This window comes from Equus caballus, chromosome 1, assembly GCF_041296265.1.
Source record: "Equus caballus isolate H_3958 breed thoroughbred chromosome 1, TB-T2T, whole genome shotgun sequence".
Classification (NCBI taxonomy): Eukaryota; Metazoa; Chordata; class Mammalia; order Perissodactyla; family Equidae; genus Equus; species Equus caballus.
In genome coordinates this window covers 42,285,377-42,303,747 of record NC_091684.1, presented here as the reverse complement: position 1 = coordinate 42,303,747, position 18,371 = coordinate 42,285,377, and the positions used below count along the sequence as shown (strand labels likewise).

Here is an 18,371-nt window from a genome sequence, read left to right as displayed (position 1 = left end):
AACACTTCCCAACTCATTCTTTGATGCCAATATTATTCTGATACAAAAGCAGATAAGACATCACAAGAAAAGAAAACTACAGATAAATATCTCTTATGAATATAGACATAAACATCCACAAAAAAATACTAGCAAACTGAGTCCTGTAATATATAAACAGAATTATGCACCATGACCAACTGGGATTTATCCCTGGAATACAAGATTGGTTTAATTGATCCAAAAAATCAATGGAATAAATCATATCAATAGAATAAAAAAACAAAAATCACATGATCATCTCAATAGACACAGAAAAAGCATTTGACAAAAATATAATAACATTTCATGATAATGCTCAACAAAGCAGGAATAGAAAATGGCATCTTCAACCTGACACAGGGCATGTATGAAAAACCCACAACTAGGGGGCTGGTCCCGTGGCCGAGTGGTTAAGTTCGCGCGCTCCGCTGCAGGCGGCCCAGTGTTTCGTTGGTTCGAATCCTGGGTGCGGACATGGCACTGCTCATCAAGCCACGCTGAGGCAGCGTCCCACATACCACAACTAGAAGGACCCACAACTAAGAATATACAACTATGTACCGGGGGGCTTTGGGGAGAAAAAGGAAAAAAATAAAATCTTTAACAAAAAAAAAAAGAAAAACCCACAACTAACATCATACTTAATAATGAGCAACTGAATGCTTTCCCCCTATTATTAGGAACAGCACAAAGATGTTCACTCTTGAGACTTCTATTTGACATTGTAGTAGAGATTGTAGCCAGGGCAATTAGGCAAGAAAAAGAAATAAAAGGCATCCAGACTGGAAAGGAAGAAGTAAAACTATTGCTATTTGCATATTACATGATCTTGTATATAAAAACCTTAATTCACTAAAAAACTATTAGAATTAATAAATGAGTTCAGCAAGATCACAGGATACAAGCTCAAAATACACAGTCAGTTGTATTTCTATGCATTTGCAATGAACAATCCAAAAATAAAACTAAGAAAACAATTCCATTTACAATAAAATCAGAAAGAATAAAATACTTAGAAATGAATTTAACAAAAGAAGTACAAAACTTATATTCTGAAAACTATAAAACATTGTTGAAAGAAATTAAAGGTCTAGATAAATGAAAAAATATCTATGTTCACAGATCAGAAGACTTAAAATTGTTAATATTGCAGTACTCCTCAATTCAACCTACAGACTCAATGCAATCCCTATTAGAAGCTCAGCTGACTTCTTTCTAGAAATTGACAAGCTGATTCTAAAATTCATATGGAATTGCAAAGGACTCAGAATAGCCAAAACAATCTTGAAGAAGAAGAACAAAGTAGGAGGACTCACACATCCTGATTTCAAAACTTACTACAAAGCAACAGAAATCAAGAAAGGGTGATACCAGCACAAGGATAGCTCAGAATAGAACTGGGAATCCAGAAATAAAACCAAGTGTCTGTGGTCAACTGATTTTCAATGTGTGCCAAGGCCATTCAATGGGTAAAAATAGTCTTTCAACAAATGGTCCTGGAATAACAGCCACAGGCAAAAGAATGAAGTTGGACCCTCACCTCATAGCATATATAAAAGTCAAATCAAAGTGGATCAAAGACCTAAATGTAAGAGCTAAAACTATAAAACTCTTAGAAGAAAATAGGGTAAATCTTCATGACATCAGATTTAGCAAAAGAGTCTCAGAAAAGACACCAAAAGCATGAGCAACAAATGAAAAAAATGGATTGTTTTGACTTCAGCAAAATTAAAACCTTTGATGCTTCAAAGGACACAATAGAGAAAGTGAAAACACAACCAATAGAAAAGGAGAAAATATTTGCAAATAATACATCTGATAAAGCACTTGTACACAGAATACATAAAGAAGTCTTACAACTCAACAATAAAAAGACAAATAGCCCAATTTAAAAATGAGAAAAATGGGGCTGGCTCAGTGGCATGGTGATTAAGTTCACGCACTCCGCTTTGGCAGCCTTGGGTTCACGGGTTCAGGTCCAAGTGTGGACCTATACACGGCTTGTCAAGCCATACTGTGGTGGCACATCCCACATATAAAGTAGAGGAAGATTGGCACAGAAGTTAGCTCAGGGCCAATCTTCCTCACAAAAAAAAATGAGAAAAATATATGAATAGACATTTCTCTAAGGAAGACACACAAATGGCCAATAAGCACTTGAAAAAATTCTCAACATCATTAATCATCAGGGAAATGCAAATCAAAACCATGCAATGAAATATCACTCCACACCCACTAGAGTGGCTAGAATCAAAAAGTCAGATAATAACAAGTATTGGTGAGGATGCGGAGAAATCAGAACCCTCAGAAGTGCTGGTAGGAACATAAAATGGTGCAGCCATTTTGGAAATAGTCTGGCAATTCTTCAAATGATTAAACATAGAGTTACCATGTGATCCAGTGATTCGTCTTCTAGGTGTACACCCGAGAGCGGAAACAAAATCACATGCCCACACAAAAACTTGTACATCAATATTTATAGCAGCATTATTCATAATAGCCAAAAAGTGGAATAACTGAAATGTTCACGAACTGAGGGACACATAAACAAAACATGGTATAACCACACAGTGAAATATTATTCAGCCATAAAAAGGAATGAAGTATTGATATCTGCTACAACATGGATGAACCTTAAAACATGATACTAATTGAAAGAAGTCAACACAAAATGTCACATATTTTATGAATCCATTTATAGGAAATGTCCATGTTAAGAAAATATACAGACAGAAGGATTAGTGGTCACTTAGGTCTGTGGGACATGGGGACTGGGGGGCTGTGACAGCTAAAAAGTACGGGGCTTGTTTTCGAGGTGATGAAAACATTCTAAAACTGAATGTAGTGATGATTGCATAGATCTGTGAATATACTAAAAACCATGAAATTGTACACTTTAAATGGGCGTATTGTATGGTACGTGAATTATAGCTCAATAAACCTGTTAAAAAATTATTGGTTTACAATATTAGACCAAACTGGATGAAATACTACCAGGAAAGATGATGCTGAATATATTAAATTGCAACTATATTCATTATTTTTTAAATTAATGTTTACAAAATATACATATATAAAAGACAAGAATGAAATAAGCCAAAATGTTGCCTGTAGGTGATACTCTCCCATTTGTTCCACTTTCTCTACTTTACAATGGATATTATTATAGTTATAATCAGGATAAAAGTATAAAACTTATAATAATCAGCTATAAGTTTGTGGAAATACACACAGAGAGATGACCTTGGACCACACACTTTAAGCTCCTAAAGGCTTCTGCCCTGAGGAACTTTGATTCCAATAAAGGAACCAGGGAAAGAGACACTAATAACCAACGACTCCTATCGTTGAAGGTACAACTACGATCCCACTCCGCACACCCTCCACTCCACCCCAGTCCCAGCCCAATTTAAAATTATACATCTGTAGATTGAAATGCCGAGAGAATTTGTCCGATCCTATTTGAATCAGTGGAAGGCTAAGTTATTAAAAACACCTATCCCTGGGCAATCTGGCTGTCATGTACAAACCTGGAAGACCCGCACACCCTCGCGTTTAAAAATAATATAGCAATTGTATTGGCTGCCATTAAACCTTCTTAGGGAACAGAATTCTGAAGCTTCAGAACCTGGAACCACCGCTTTCATCAGACTTCACCTCACCCTGCGAAAAATTGAGGCCTCCAACTCCATCGATGGTGCCAGCAGCAAAACTGTAGCCCAGTGCTGGTTTACACGTTTTCGCCTATGGGAATGGTTTTCAAAACAAAACAGAACTTGAATGTCAAGTAAATCACGAAATCAGCCCAGAGCTTTACCCTCGTTGTATAATCAGTGTGACTTGGCGACACTTACGGTGTGTGTGGAATTGAGCCAGACGGTGACATCCGTCATATTCACCCACTGATGAGCTGAAGCTAATGGTCCAGTAACTTCTTGGGAGGCAGAGGCATACAGTTCCTAGAAAATCCACACAGGCTTACTGTTATAAGCAAAAAGGGTAAATGAATACCACCAATTGTACCCAATAAGTACCAATTTGGAAAAGCATCCTCGCAGCCATGTTTTGTTTTGCTGGCTGCTTAGAAATAGCCACTACGCATGTGGATCTCTCTACCAACCCCAACTGCTTCCCAGAAGCTTGAAGGTCTTGAGACTGTTGACCTGTGTTGATTCCCCACAAATATGAAATTCTAGTGTTACAGGCTGTGCACAAAAGGTCCCAATCTCACTTGAAAGACAGTCAAGAAAATTCAAGATTAGGAGTAGGCAGGCCAAATTACTTTCTTTCCCAGAAGGAGAATGTATCCTTGGGTGTTCTCATGGAGTTTTCCCTCTCAGAATCTTGAGTCTTCTAGCAGGGCTGGTCCCAAGGGGTGTCTTGAATGACTGCAGGCCCCAATTAATCTGCATGAGCTTCCACACCCACAGTCCACCTTTTGATGTCTTTTTTTTTTAATACAGTCAATTGATGCTTTTTCAATCTTATGAGAAATGTGAGTCAAAATATGTTTAGAAACGTTTGTTTTTATTGATCTATATCATACAATATAAACAAATCCTGCTTCAGCATAAGTCCCTTTGCCTGACATCTAAGTCATTTCCATTATACCCCCACATCCCAGTTTCAACAGCCACACGAGAGCTCTCAAGATAAGCCATCAGTAACAACAGCTACAGCCCGCCTCCTCCAAGGGAAGTTGTGCCTTGGTGAGAAGAAAATTCAGAATGTGGGACAAATCTCTATGGCTCCCAGACCCAGACCGGTAAAATTTCTGACACCAAATTGTGTCACGGGTGTACACCCTAAATAGAATCTGTTAATTTAGAACAATCTACTGATAATACCACAGTAATTAAGGAGAAACTGCAGCAATTAGCCTGGCTGGTGTCTGATGTTTTTAAAGGTGATTTTGCGCTTCCTTAATTGCTCCTGAAACATTTTAGAACACTTGGAACAAAATATTTACTTAAACACGCACGCATACATACACGTGCACGCACAGGGAGTAGTAAGCTATAAAAAGGAAGAGATGTAATTATCTTTATCTCAGCTCGAGGTCATCCTTTGCCATTTCAGTCAGAAATCTGTCTCCATTGGAGATTATACAGCATATAGGAGCAAAGTGGAAAACAAAATTTAGGAGACGGAGGAGGGTAGAGCGATTCATAGTAATCTTCCTGGAGACCAGATTCTCTCTTCATCAAAAAATGTTTTAAAAAGAATAAAGTACAAGATGGATGATCTTTGCCCTGTTGAAGAAGGCTAGGAACTCATTTGAATCCAAATTGCTAGAGCTGGGAGTTGTGCCACTCAGCTTTACCCTGACACTGAAGGAAAAGTTAAGAAATGGTCAGGTGACTTGGCAGGCAAAGGCCTTAGAGACTTCCAAGAATTTGGATAGGTCTGTTCATATCTGACACTATGTTAACTGAAAACCTTACAATCTCTGGATCATCTCACTATCTAAAGCAAGTGCTGTGGCTGAAATAGAATGTTTTCCTGATTACTTGGTTTTAAATGTGCTTCCTCTAAGAAGTCAGACCAAGCAGTCAGGGAGAGGTTCTTGTGTGGCTTGTGAAAGCAGCCTTCCTTGCTGACATGTATCCATGTCCGTCTTCCGGTCTCCTCTGGCAGCCAGAGCTATTGCTATCTGCATTACAATGATCAACTCCCTAACGAACAATGCCCGTGGATTTTAAAGAACAATTTTAAATGAAGATGAAAGAAGCTGGGCCCATGGCTTACCTTTGCTTTCTGATATATGATCTGTCCTATAATTTGTGTGCTGTCGAACATATCCTGTCCAGGTCCCATAGCAATGCACATGTTAGGCTGGGACAAAATGAGACAAGATGTGTTCTTGGTGAAATAAGCAGTTATTTTAAGGAATGGAAAATTACAAGTGAATCTAAGCAAATAGATTTTTTTTTTAAGCCACATTCTGGCATTTCTGTTCAGATAGTCTCTCAATTCACAGATTATGAAAAACAAAATCGTTCATGGAATTGGAGCAGCGAATGTCTTTAGAAATCATCTGTTGTAGCACCATACTTTTAAAAATAAGGAAACCAAGGCTCAGGTGGGTTAGAGAATTGCTCAGAGATTCTGCAGGCCGCTAATGTCGGAGCCGAGACTTACAGCCAAGGCGCTCCAGGTGCTGCACGTCTTTCTACTTGCTTGTTCCTGCCTATGGCTCTTGCTCATGATCGTCTTAAACTGAAACTCAGTTAAAATTATATTGGAACAACCAGCTGACCCTCTGGAAAAAAAAATCAGTAAATAAACCTGGCTCTATACCTTACTTCTTACCTCAGAAAAAATTGAGATTGATCAGATACTCAAATATTATAACTAGAACCAAAGAAATATTAAAAGAAAATATGAGGGAATATATTGTAAACTCTGAGTGTGGAAGACCTGTCTAAAAATTATATAGAACAGGCTTAATAAATTTGACAGTTTAAACATTTTAACCATCCATATGGGGATAAAAAAGCATAATTAAGGCTGAAATACAACTGAAAAATGGCAGGGAGATGAGTTTGCCCTGTATATGACAAAGATTTTAATATATTATTATACATTCTTATTTAATATATTTATTATATTCATATATATAAATAAATAAGAAAAAACCATATTAATACCTTTTGATCCATCCATATTGAATTGGGTTTTCTCTTATTTGCAGTAAAAGGCATCCTTTATGTGTGTCAAAATCATCACATGGTACACCTTAACCTTATACTATGTTATATGTCACTTACATCTCAATAGAGTGGGAAAAAAAATAAGAGCAAAACAAAAAATGCATCGTAAAAGATACACCATGGAATACTGATGAAAAGGTAATTCACAAACAAAAGGAAATGTAAATGGCCATTCAATATTAAAATACGTTCAATCTCACGAATAATTAAATGTAAGCTTAAACTATAAACAGAGAACTCTTTGCATAGTGTGTTGACAAAACCTGGTGGACTAACGAACGTGGCGTTGGTGAGAGCTTGGAGAAATTGTCACTCATGCACTGTGGGTGGAAATGTGACTGAGAGCATTTGGGTGATGTGTAGTGTATATTAGAGATACTTTCTCTTTGACAGCAAACTCATTTTTAAGAATTTGTCCTAAGGTGAAACTCATACACATGTGAAAATATGTATGACAAGCATGGTGATCAGAGCATGCTTACACAAACAGAAGCAAAAAAGAACCGAGAGAGGGTGTGAAGTAAGAAAGGAAGGAGGGAAAGAAAACGCTCATCAGTAGGAGATTGGCTAACTGAATTATAATACTTAAAATTGAAAATTATGGAGTTAGTTTAAATGATATTTAAAGTATATTTACTGGAAATAAGGAAGCAGGTTATAGAACAGCATTACAGTATGACCCCATTTGCATCAAACTGTACATGCATATATGCGCGTGGAGGCATAAAAAGCTGTCTGGAAGGATGTGCATTAAAATGTTGTGAGGCTAACTGTGGGGAGGGGGTACTCCTTTACATAAGTTTGTTTCCAATATTGTTTGAGTTTTTAAGAAATATATATCACTTTTTAAAAAAACACTAAAGGTATTTTCTAAATTTAAGAAATTCTTTTTATGGAAACCACCTTGAAGAAGACATGGCAATGTTTGCCCATTTTCCTTTATCTTAAGCGAATCCTGGTTTTGATCAGAAAGCCGTCTCTCCCCTTGCAGTCAATGATCCCATTCCTGGTTCCAGGTAAGTCTAAGGCGATCATGGCAATTCCCTAGGCCTTGCCAAAGACTGGTCAGGCTTTAGCCAATCAACACGTACCATTCCCTCAGCAACTGCTTTGGTCCAGGGATGGGCATGTGACAAAAACTGACCCAATCAGCCTGAAGAGAACGTTTATTCCGTGGTTGAAGGAAAGGTTCTCTCTCTTCCATTGTATAAGCGGGAAAAAAGCATACACTTTCCTCACTGCTGACTGCCATCTTGCAAAAATGAGGGAAATGGAGAGAAACAGAATTCTGTTGTGGCAGGGGCTATGATTTTTGTTGTAATTTTTTCTGATTATAAAGTAAAGTATGTTCATTGTAGAAAAAATACAAAAATGCATAAATAGAATAAAAATAATAAAGTAAAAAACAAATAGTGTAAAAACCACCCATAACAGTGCCAAATGGTTAACAATTCAGTGTGTTTCACTTTGCATTTTTACTGATACATTTATTTTCAAAACCACAATCATAATAAATATGCAATATTAAATCCTGATTTTCTTACCCAGAATTGTGTATTATGAGCTTTTTCTCCCATTAAGTATTCCAACAAGACATTAAATGGAGGCATAATATTCTATTGAAAAGAAAGTATCATAATTTATTTAACCATTTTATCTATGAATTTTGGAATTTAACAAGTAATCTTAAAATGTAATGTGAATCAATAATGTGTGAAAATTTTGCAAATGAAAGGTAACAAGGAAGACTTTCTATATAAAAATAGTAATATATAATATAAAAGTGTAATTGCTAAAACTGTATTGCTAATTGAGTGGGGCTGACTAGGATAGAACAAATAGCCGAGAAACAATGTTGACTAAAACTGATAACACAGGTGAAATGTTCTATCAACACAAAGAGCAAGAACCCAGAAACTAGTATCTGCTGTTCATGTCAAAGTTGAAAAAAATCTAAATGAACATGCGGGGGAAACAGTTAAATAAATGATGGTACGGCCTTAGTTGTTGTCTTTAAAATTTACCACGCAGACCTATGTATGGTCATAAAAAGATCTTTAAGACAAATTAGGTGGAAAACTCAAGTCCAAGATCAATAAAAAATTATGAGTAAATAAGTCATAAATTTTCATTCGTGAATGCACAAATACATAGGAAGAGGTGTGAGGGTGGTGCTTCTGGCAAGGAGAGAGGGTAGAGCGGAGGGAGATGAATAGAGCATTTTACTTCTAACTATTCTCTATGCTTCTGTGTTTTTTTCAAGTTTTTACAGCAAGATTTTTTTGTTTGAAATTTTAAAAGAAAGGGAAAAAATTTAATTTTATGTTTAAAAAAAAACCTCTATAGACTTCATAATCAGTGAGAAATGTCTCAGGCAGGCAGTTTTTGGTACGAACATGTGACTTCAGAAATGCCAAGGCAAAACGTTTCAGACTGTTCAAGTTTGGGGAAGGCTATTTAATCTCTGACATTTACTAAATTGTCTCACCATTCAAAACACTTAACAGTCAATCAAACGGAAAACTATAATTTTATCCAATGAAAATTTAGTGGATGCTTTTGAGAAGAGCAAATGCTAGAGATGAGTAGGCCAGTGTATACTTGGGGAAAACATATTTGAAAGTAAATAATGAATATTTAAATATAAAATGTACATGAGATGCAAAAACAAAGATTTCATGTCATAATTACCTACCCCTCCAATAGGACAAGAGCTATTGGGGTTGTCACAAGACTCTCCTGTATTGATGCAATGCGGGCCAAGAGTATTTGGGGACACATCTCCCAGGTTTGATGAAGCAAAAGCTGCTACGTACGATCCCTGCCAAAAGAAACATCCAGTTGCCTTTTATTCTGTTTCATTTCTCATAATGATTTCCATTAAAAATGCAAACTCAATCCACTCTGGTGAACTATTCAAAATCATTTATATACAATAAAAGAAGGATGTACAATATTCCAAGAATTTTTTTTTCTCAAAAGGCTCACATCACAGTCGGCATACGTGTTATTACTCATGATATCAACTACCAATAAAACTGTTTCAAGTTGGAGAGTTTCAAATTTGTGCCTCAAACAGAAACATTTTGACAAGAAACCCAATGTGCAACAACAAATTATAAAAGGCTGAAATTCAGTCTAGTCTCTGGTGGTGTACCTGGAGCTCAGAGATCCATTTGCCCTTTAAAAATAAAAAAACTATTGACTCAAGAAGAAAAAAGTCAACCCAGATTTTCCTGTTGCAGGACTGAACCTAAATATAGCATCCACTATCCAGACCAGCCCCTCCATGTATCTTTTCTATACTCTTCCATCTGAAGTAACAACATATAACCTTTAAAGAGGAGTATGAAGCTTTAACCTCAACCCAACTGGTCTACCATTCTACCTTAAAACTCTTAAATTTTCTTAGGGAAAGAGATAAGCAAGTATCAGAGATCATGTGTCTTTTTTTGTTCTGAAAAGATAGTTTATCTCAATGTGCCTAGCACCCAGCCAGTGATCATAAATGGGAACCTCCTTTCTTTTCCCTAAAATGCAGGCTAAAATGAAAAAATAGAGTTTTGTCAACAAAGGAGCTAAAGATCAGACCAAATGTTCATAGGGCTAATATCTTTATAACGGATCATTTAGTCTAGGCAAGGGCCTGGGACTCTCATCCCATCATATATTTCTCTGCATTTGGGGCTTGGACACTGGGGTCAAGCAGAGCAGGCTCTCTCTTCCCACTCATCTATCTGTAATCAGTAATTTACACAGAGCTGAGGAGCTGCCTGGAGTACAGGGACTGGGTTCCTGGCACCCCATCTCTGATCCCATCCGTCACTGCATTTCAAAGTTACAAAAACAAGTCCAATGCATTAGGGTTGTCTCTGACTTAGGCCTTATTGCAGGAAAGTAGAACAAAGTCCTCGAAAGATAATTCACCATTAAGAGGGAAGTCGGACCAGTGAAAAGGACTCATCACCTGTCATTCAGATTCTGACACCACCAAGAAGGTGCTTAATACTTTTACAGCTCTGAAAACAAAAGTAAATATCAACACAGTTTATCATATTCCCAAATTGATCAAAAACTATTATATATTACAAAAATCTTTAACTTGCCCTTCCTTATCCAACTATTTGTAACTTTATGAAGCCATCAATATAAGTAGTATTTGACATAAAATTTATTAGTCATTTTTACATTTTCTTTTCCTATTAGGGAGGTTGGAGAATTCTTACTATCCAAGCATATCAATGTGACGTCCATGATGACATTTTACTCTGAAGATTTGAATCAGCTATTCTGAACATTGTGTGAATGATGACACTCAGTGAATTAAGATGAAGTTTTCAACAACATAAATTCTCACCTCTCCGGGTAGGTAGCCTTTGTTCTTTTCTTGCTCAAACAGGTAAGATGCATAGCCCATATTGTCACTATTTACAAGATGATTGCTGTTGTTCATGCTGACTGGGTGGACAGCAAACCAGCTGTAACAGAGTAAGAAGCCCTAAGTTAATGAAGAGAACCAGGTAACTGGGGCCAAGAACAATGACTAAGATCTTAAGTTTTCTCCAGCAAGAAAAAAAATTTTAATGATAGGCATTTCACATTTAGGTTCTTTCATTGTCAATAAGATTAAATCACTAGTAATAGACCCAAGAAGTCCAATCATTTAACTTCAATTAAAAATACAAAACTCTCTTTTTATGAATATTTCACCATCGTCATCTTCATCATAAGCTTTTAACAAGATCCAAGACTGGTCAGTTACCAGAGGGTAAACATGAAGAACTGTATAGAAATAATAGACTTTGTCCTTCAAGACAGGTGCACACGTAATAATTATTCAAATCACTCCAACCCAATTCAATAGACATCTACTGAGAGTCTGCTGTGTGCCAAGCAGTGAACAAACTGCAGTTTACTCTCAGAATCTGCAAGATGTGGACAAATGGCTTTAATACAGCGTGACAAATGTTATAAAGAAACAGGCATAAAGTGTTTGGGGACCACAGATGACTAGCGATTAATTCTTAAGGGCATCTAGGGAGAGGGAACAGCAGAGTAAGTGCACGGAGGTGTGAAAGAGGATGTGATGCGTAATTCAACACATCCTTATGCATAGGAATACCTTGTTCAAGTGTAGAGCTGTACAGTTTACAGACTAATTTCACATCTGTTACCTTTTTTGAACTTCACAACAACCCTCAGAATTAAGCTGTTATTACCTCCACTCTGCAAGGTGTCTCAGGGAGGTAAAATGGTGGCCCACTTGTCACAGAGGACCAAGACTCAAGTGTGGCTCTTGTGACACTTTGTCCAGTGGCCTTTGTAGGATCAAACTTCCACATGGGTGAAAAAGATATTTCCAGAATGGAAGGCTGTAAAGCAGATTAACTTAAATGTTCAGGAAAAGAGAGATACCAATTCAGAAAGCGTGAGGCTAATTTAGAATTGTTAAAAATCTTTTGTTGATTTAGTTCTTGCCCGGAAACTTAAACATTTCAGCTTACATTCCTACCTAAGTGATATAGTGCGCAAAAGTGAACATTTGCTTAATGACTAAGAATGTTTTTGGACTTGAAGTTCATCCCTCAGGTTTCGGTTCCCATTGCCCAACAGGTAAATCTGTAGGTCAGAGGTGGCCGGCACAATGCCCACGGGGGCTGGGTAGGTAATGTAAATGAGTTAGCTGGTTGGTGCAATAGGGACTGGTGTGGACTTTGGAGATCTGGAGGCGTTTGCACAGTCTGAAGACTGCGGCCTCTAATGTGCTCCAGCCAAATGTTGCCTTAGGGGATTGTAAGCCAGTGCTGCCAGATATTCCTATTTTTTCAAAAGAAACCACAAATCCATGTTTTTCTGAAATATTTGTCTATTTAAAAATTCTTAGTGAAGTAAATGGCATGGAGACAAGAGAGGGGAACTGTTACAAATTAAGAGACTTAAGACAGGTAGCCACAAAAGTTAGATTGTGGACTGTGTTTGGATTCTGATTCAAGCAAAACAACAGATACTGATACAATTGGGGAAAACTGAACCCAGAGTGAGTTTTAGACCACATTAAGAAATTACTTTTAATTTTGTTGGTTGTGATACTGAATCATAGTTATATTTTTTCATTTTTTATCTGGTAGAGATACACACTGAAATATTTATTAGTGAAATGATATGATATCTGGTATTGGCTTTTAAATATTCTAGCAAAACAAACCAACAAAAAGGACCAAAGGATGAAACAGAATGTCGGAGTATTGCTAATTATTGAAGCTGGATAATAATTACATGGCGATTCATTAGACTAATTGCTCTAAATTAGTGTGTATTTGGAAATTTTCATAATAGGTTTGTTTTTTCCATGTTGACATCCATTTCAAAATTTTTTAAACGATGTTAGGCCAAATCACCAGTCTCTAGGCTGAATTCAATCCCCATCACGTGCCCTGTGCAAAGGTACAGAAGTTTAGGCTGAAGGTAGTTCTAAGGTCATCGCCTAGAAATTACTTGCAAGGTTTTCCATATTTTTAAAAACCCTTATATTAGTTTCTTTTTTGTGATTTGTCTCTTTCTTCTAAAACTCAAATGTCAGGGGAAATTCTAGTCAACCAGTGTTTTCTAGTTAGTTGGAGTCCGCTTTTTTTGTAGTTTTACTCCATTTAGTTTGGAAGGAAAATGGGGTGGTGGCCATGACAGTTCCATGGTTCCCCAACCAAAATATTTCTGTCTAGTGTGATCACCCAGTGGTCAGCCAGATTCAGCCACACCGCAAGCTCTCCAGCGCAATCAAAGGACACCCATGGGACAATTTTATCAACATTGACTATCATTTAGCACGTATTAGGTGAAGATTTTATATACAGGATCTCATTTTATTTTCACAAGAACCCTCTGAGTCACATGCTATCGTTATCTTCATTTTACAACTAAGGAAACAAAGTCTCAGAGTGATGAAGTAAGCTGACCAAGGTCACACTTCTTGTAAGTCAAGAAGCAGGGCTATGAATCCAGGTTTGTCAGACCATAGCCCGTGTTCTTAGCTGCTGTGGGATACTGGCTCTGTCCCTTCTGTTCATTCACTTGTTCATTCAATACACATTAAGTTAACTTTGACTCTATGCCAGGTGCTGGGGACATAGAGATGAATGAGGCATCATCTTGCCCTTGAGAAATGCTTCACAGGGATGTGACATTTGAGCTGGGTCTTAAAAGATGAGTAGGAACTTGGCAAGGGGATCACTGGAGACAAGTCATTCATACCCAAGGCAAGGAGATGTGAAGGGGTGTAGAGTGTTCAGAGAATGGATAGTTAGGGTAAGCAGAGCAGAATGGACAAGGAGAGATGGTGGTGATTCCATTCATTCAATCAACATGAATTGATTAGTTGCCAAGTCTGCGGTTGGCATTGTGTTAAACCCCGAGAAACAAAGAAAAATCGGGTGTGTTGTCAACCGTCAAGAAACCACGATACTATCTGAGGAGAAAGCAAATGCTAAGAATTTTGGTCTACTAATTAGACTCTGGACTTGAATTCTTATTTATTTTCATTTATTTTAGACCTTGCAAAATTAATTGCACTTTTCCTCCACAAAACTAAAAAAATAAGCATTCAAAAAAGTTATTTGAATTTCAGAGTAACAAGATGCTGTATGTTTCCTCATCTGCCCCTTGAAATATGTGCTATTAAAATATCAGGCTCGTCACAGCAACCAAAGTACTGTGGTAACAGATGAATATTTATAAAAATACACAGAAAGGTGGTCATTTTAATTTAAGAAGGTTGTACTCACAATTTATTTTATCCAGTCAAAAAATATTCAACAAAGCATATTTCAAAAGAGAGGAAGAGATGTTTACGTAGCTTCAAAAGAAGTTAGAAAAAGACATAAAAGGATGAATATGTCCCTGCTAATATACATTTGTAGATAATGGTTATGCCACAGCTAGGATGCACAATAGAAAGCAGGGCTCATCTTGAATCAGCATGATGCAATCGAGAGTACTGAGGAAAATCGAGAGATCTGAGATATTATCCTGGCCTGCAGCAAAGTTAGTCAATTTCTGGATCTCTGTTTCCTGAGACTGAAAAATAATAGATTTTAACTATGTTTTGTGAATCAATAAACTACAGATTAATATAGAATATTGTAATTATCTTCTCCTCCTGTATAATTGAGGCATTTGAAGCAGAAGATCTCTAGGGCCTGTCTCAGTTCAGACATTGTGTGCTTCCTACTTTGAAACAGAAAAGAAAAGCCAAATGCAAAATCGAGCTTCTTGCATATTCTAAAACAGAAATAAACCCACCCCAGGTTCCATTCTCTCAGATCTGGGCCACCATGTTCAGCATGCAGGTCGTGCCCTGCACAAAGGTGACTGACAAAGCAGGTTAGCAGAGGCTGAAACCCAGCCACTGCTCAGCTCACCGAGCTAGACACCTCAGTCAGCCCAGAGAAGGGCGCACCTACCTATGTGCGATGTGCACCAAGATGCTATGTGCCAGCTGCAGCCCTCTCCAACCTAAACGCCACCCAATAGGGAAAGAGAATATTGTGCATCCATTCAACGGTAGTGTTCATGAAGTTGCGTAATAACATGGGAGCTCTTTGGGTAAATACAGTACAGGAAGCAGTAGTGGGTTAAAAAATGTTCCCCCAAAATTCATGTCTACCAGAACCTCAGAATGGGACCTTATTTGGAAATAAAGTCTTTAAAGATGCAATCAAGATAAAGAATAAGTGAGATCATACTGACTTCAGTTAAGTCCTAAATCCAATGACTGGTGTTCTCATAACAAAATGAAAGGAACAGAGAGACGCCCAGAGACATAGAGAAGTAGGCGATGTGAAGATGGAGGCAGAGATTGGAGGGATGTGTCTAAAAGCCAAGGATTGCTGGCAACCACCAGAAGCTAGGAGAGAGGCATGGAACAGATTCTCTCTCAGAACCTCCAGAAGGAACCAAGCCTGCCAACGCCTTGATTTCAGACTTCTGGCCTCTTGACCCGTGAAAGAATAAATTTCTGCTGTTTTAAGCCAGCCAGTTTGTAGTAATTTGTTATGGCAGCCCTAAGAAACTAAGACAGAGACCATGCGTTTTAGTGGCTAATAGTATAGCTCTGGAGCCAGACACAAGTTACTGCACCTGTTTGAACCTCAGTGTTCATATCTGTAATATAATAATAGTAGGAGTATCTGCCTCACAGCATTTGACAATTAAAGGAACAAATGCATCTAAGGTACTTAGCACAAAGATTGGTTTATACTGAGAATGGGATAAATCATCATTATCATGATATTGATGATGCTGATACCGATACTACAGCTGCTGCAGCTGATGGTGATGATGATGGCAATGATAACGGAAAAGGATACAAAGCTCTGTGTGTGTATATATTCCAGAAGATCAATACAATGTTAAAATGAATGATGTGTGTGTGTGTGTGTGTGTGTGTGTGTGTGTGTGTGTATTCAACACGTATATTTGACCCATATAATATGGGCACCAAATAATTAAATGGGGAAACTCTGCCCTCTTGTGGCAGAGACTTGAGAGCTGACAAAACACCCATATGCTCCTCTATTTCCCACTAGCAGAGCAGGGCATGTGAATAGCTCTGGCCAATAACACGTGTGCAGAAGGACCACCCAATTTTTATTAGGCTTTGCATGAGTAGGAAATGTGCACATTGAAAGTCTTTAATGTGTTAAGCCACTGGAATTTCACAGTCCGTCTGTTGTGGCACCTGGCGTTTATCACCCTGGTTAACACCCCTCTTTTTCACCTCCCTGACAGTCCTCCTCACTCCACCCCACCACAAACTGGGGAAGGAGAGGAAAGGGTGTTTCCGAATTTTACCAAAGGGGCAACCTGAATTTTAAACAAGCAGAAGCAATGAATACAGACCAGACTGCTCAGATTAAAGAAAGACAATGAGCTGCAGCCAGAGGAGCCCTTCTGAAGGTACTGGTAAACTCAGTGGCCAGCATGCTGGGGGATCTTTCTATCACCTCTGCTCCAGAGAAGAGATGTACCTTCTCAACTCCTCCTTTCGTCATCTTCAAAAGTCCCGGATGAAAGAGCCCCTCTCAGTAATGTAGTTGGAGAGATATCTGGTTTGAGTGGATTCCATTAAGTGCCTGCAGTCAAAATTCTTTCACCCTAATTGGTATGATTAAGTGATCAACAAAAGTAAAATACGAAATGGCCAATAAGAGTATTTTTTTAATTCAGTCTAACCAACTAGGAATTGAGGAAATTGAAAGGAAAATAAGTGTTTTCTCTTTTTTTTTTGGTCTATTAGTTAGCAACAATTGTAAAGCATAATAATACCAAGTTTGGCAAAAACACGGGAAACAACACTTTGCTCATGTGTGGGTAGCAGAAGTATAAACCAGCAAAACCTTCCCAGAGGGCCATTTGGCAATTTATGAGAAACGCCTTAATAATAAGCATTCCTCTTTGGCTCAGCAATCCCACTTCTAGGAATTTAGCTTAAGGAAATCACTGGAATAGATGCAAGAAATTAAGGAACAGATACAAGATATCTGTTCAAGATGCTTATCAGTGTACTCTATGATGCAAAAAACTATAAATATTGAATAATTACTGGTTAGTTGAGTACATTATCATACATATAATGGAATACTATATAGCAATTTTAAAATGGTGATTTAAAAAATTCTAAGTAGCATTGAAAGATATTCATAAGATGTTTCTCTTGCTTTTTTTTTTTTTTTTTTGGTAAGGAAGACTGGCCCTGAGCTAACATCTGTTGCCAATCTTGTTCTATTTTGTATGTAGGATGCTGCCACAGCATGGCTTGATGAGCAGTATGTAGGTTTGTGCCTGGGATCCAAACCAGTGAACCCCAGGCTGCCGAAGTGGAGCATGTGAACTTAACCACTACACCACCAGGCCAGCCCCCATAAAGTGTTTCTAAGTGAAAAAAAAAGTTATCAAACTGTATATCCAATAAAGTCTTACATTTTCAAAATACAAAAAAAATGTATAAATATGATTAGGAAAAGTCTAAAAGACTATGTAACAAACTATTAACAAAGATTATCAAGTCCCAGGATTACCAAGTGACTTTTAAATTTTTTCTTTTTTTTTTTTTTTTGGCTGGCTGTTGAAATTTTAGAAAATATATGAACAAAAAAAAAGAAGATTAAAAAATCACTTGAGGGGCCAGCTGGGTGGCACAGCGATTAAGTTCACACGTTCCACATCGGTGGCCCAGGGTTCACCAGTTGGGATCCCGGGTGCTGACATGGCACCACTTGGCATGCCATGCTGTGGTAGGTGTCCCACATATAAAGGAGAGGAAGATGGGCACGGATGTTATCTCAGGGCCAGTCTTCCTCAGCAAAAAGAGGAGGATTGGCAGCAGATGTTAGCTCAGGGCTAATCTTCCTCGAAAACAAAAAACCACTTGATACAACACCAAGAGTGAACTTAACGTAAACTATGGACTTTGGGTGATGATGATGTGGCCATGTAGGTTCATCCCTTGTAACAAATGTACCACTGTGGTCCCAGATGTTGATCCAGGGAAGGGTGTATCTATTGGGAGCCTGGGAGTATATGGGAAGTCTCTATACTTCCTGCTTAATTTTTCAGTGAACCTAAAATGGCTCTAAAAAATAA

The 18,371-nt window shown here is 37.8% G+C and overlaps 1 protein-coding gene across 2 annotated transcripts in view; it reads right to left on the bottom strand.

The window, feature by feature from the left end:
* ASAH2 (N-acylsphingosine amidohydrolase 2) overlaps positions 1–18,371 on the bottom strand; it is a 113,512-nt gene that overhangs the window by 47,774 nt on the left and 47,367 nt on the right. For both annotated transcript variants that reach the window (XM_070225030.1, XM_001501684.5), the window contains 5 exons: positions 11,092–11,212; positions 9,430–9,555; positions 5,770–5,856; positions 3,876–3,980; positions 3,684–3,765 (listed from right to left, as the gene is read on the bottom strand). In XM_070225030.1, coding sequence (XP_070081131.1) covers positions 3,684–3,765; positions 3,876–3,980; positions 5,770–5,856; positions 9,430–9,555; positions 11,092–11,212 — 521 coding nt within the window. The remainder of the gene's footprint in view (positions 1–3,683; positions 3,766–3,875; positions 3,981–5,769; positions 5,857–9,429; positions 9,556–11,091; positions 11,213–18,371) is intronic.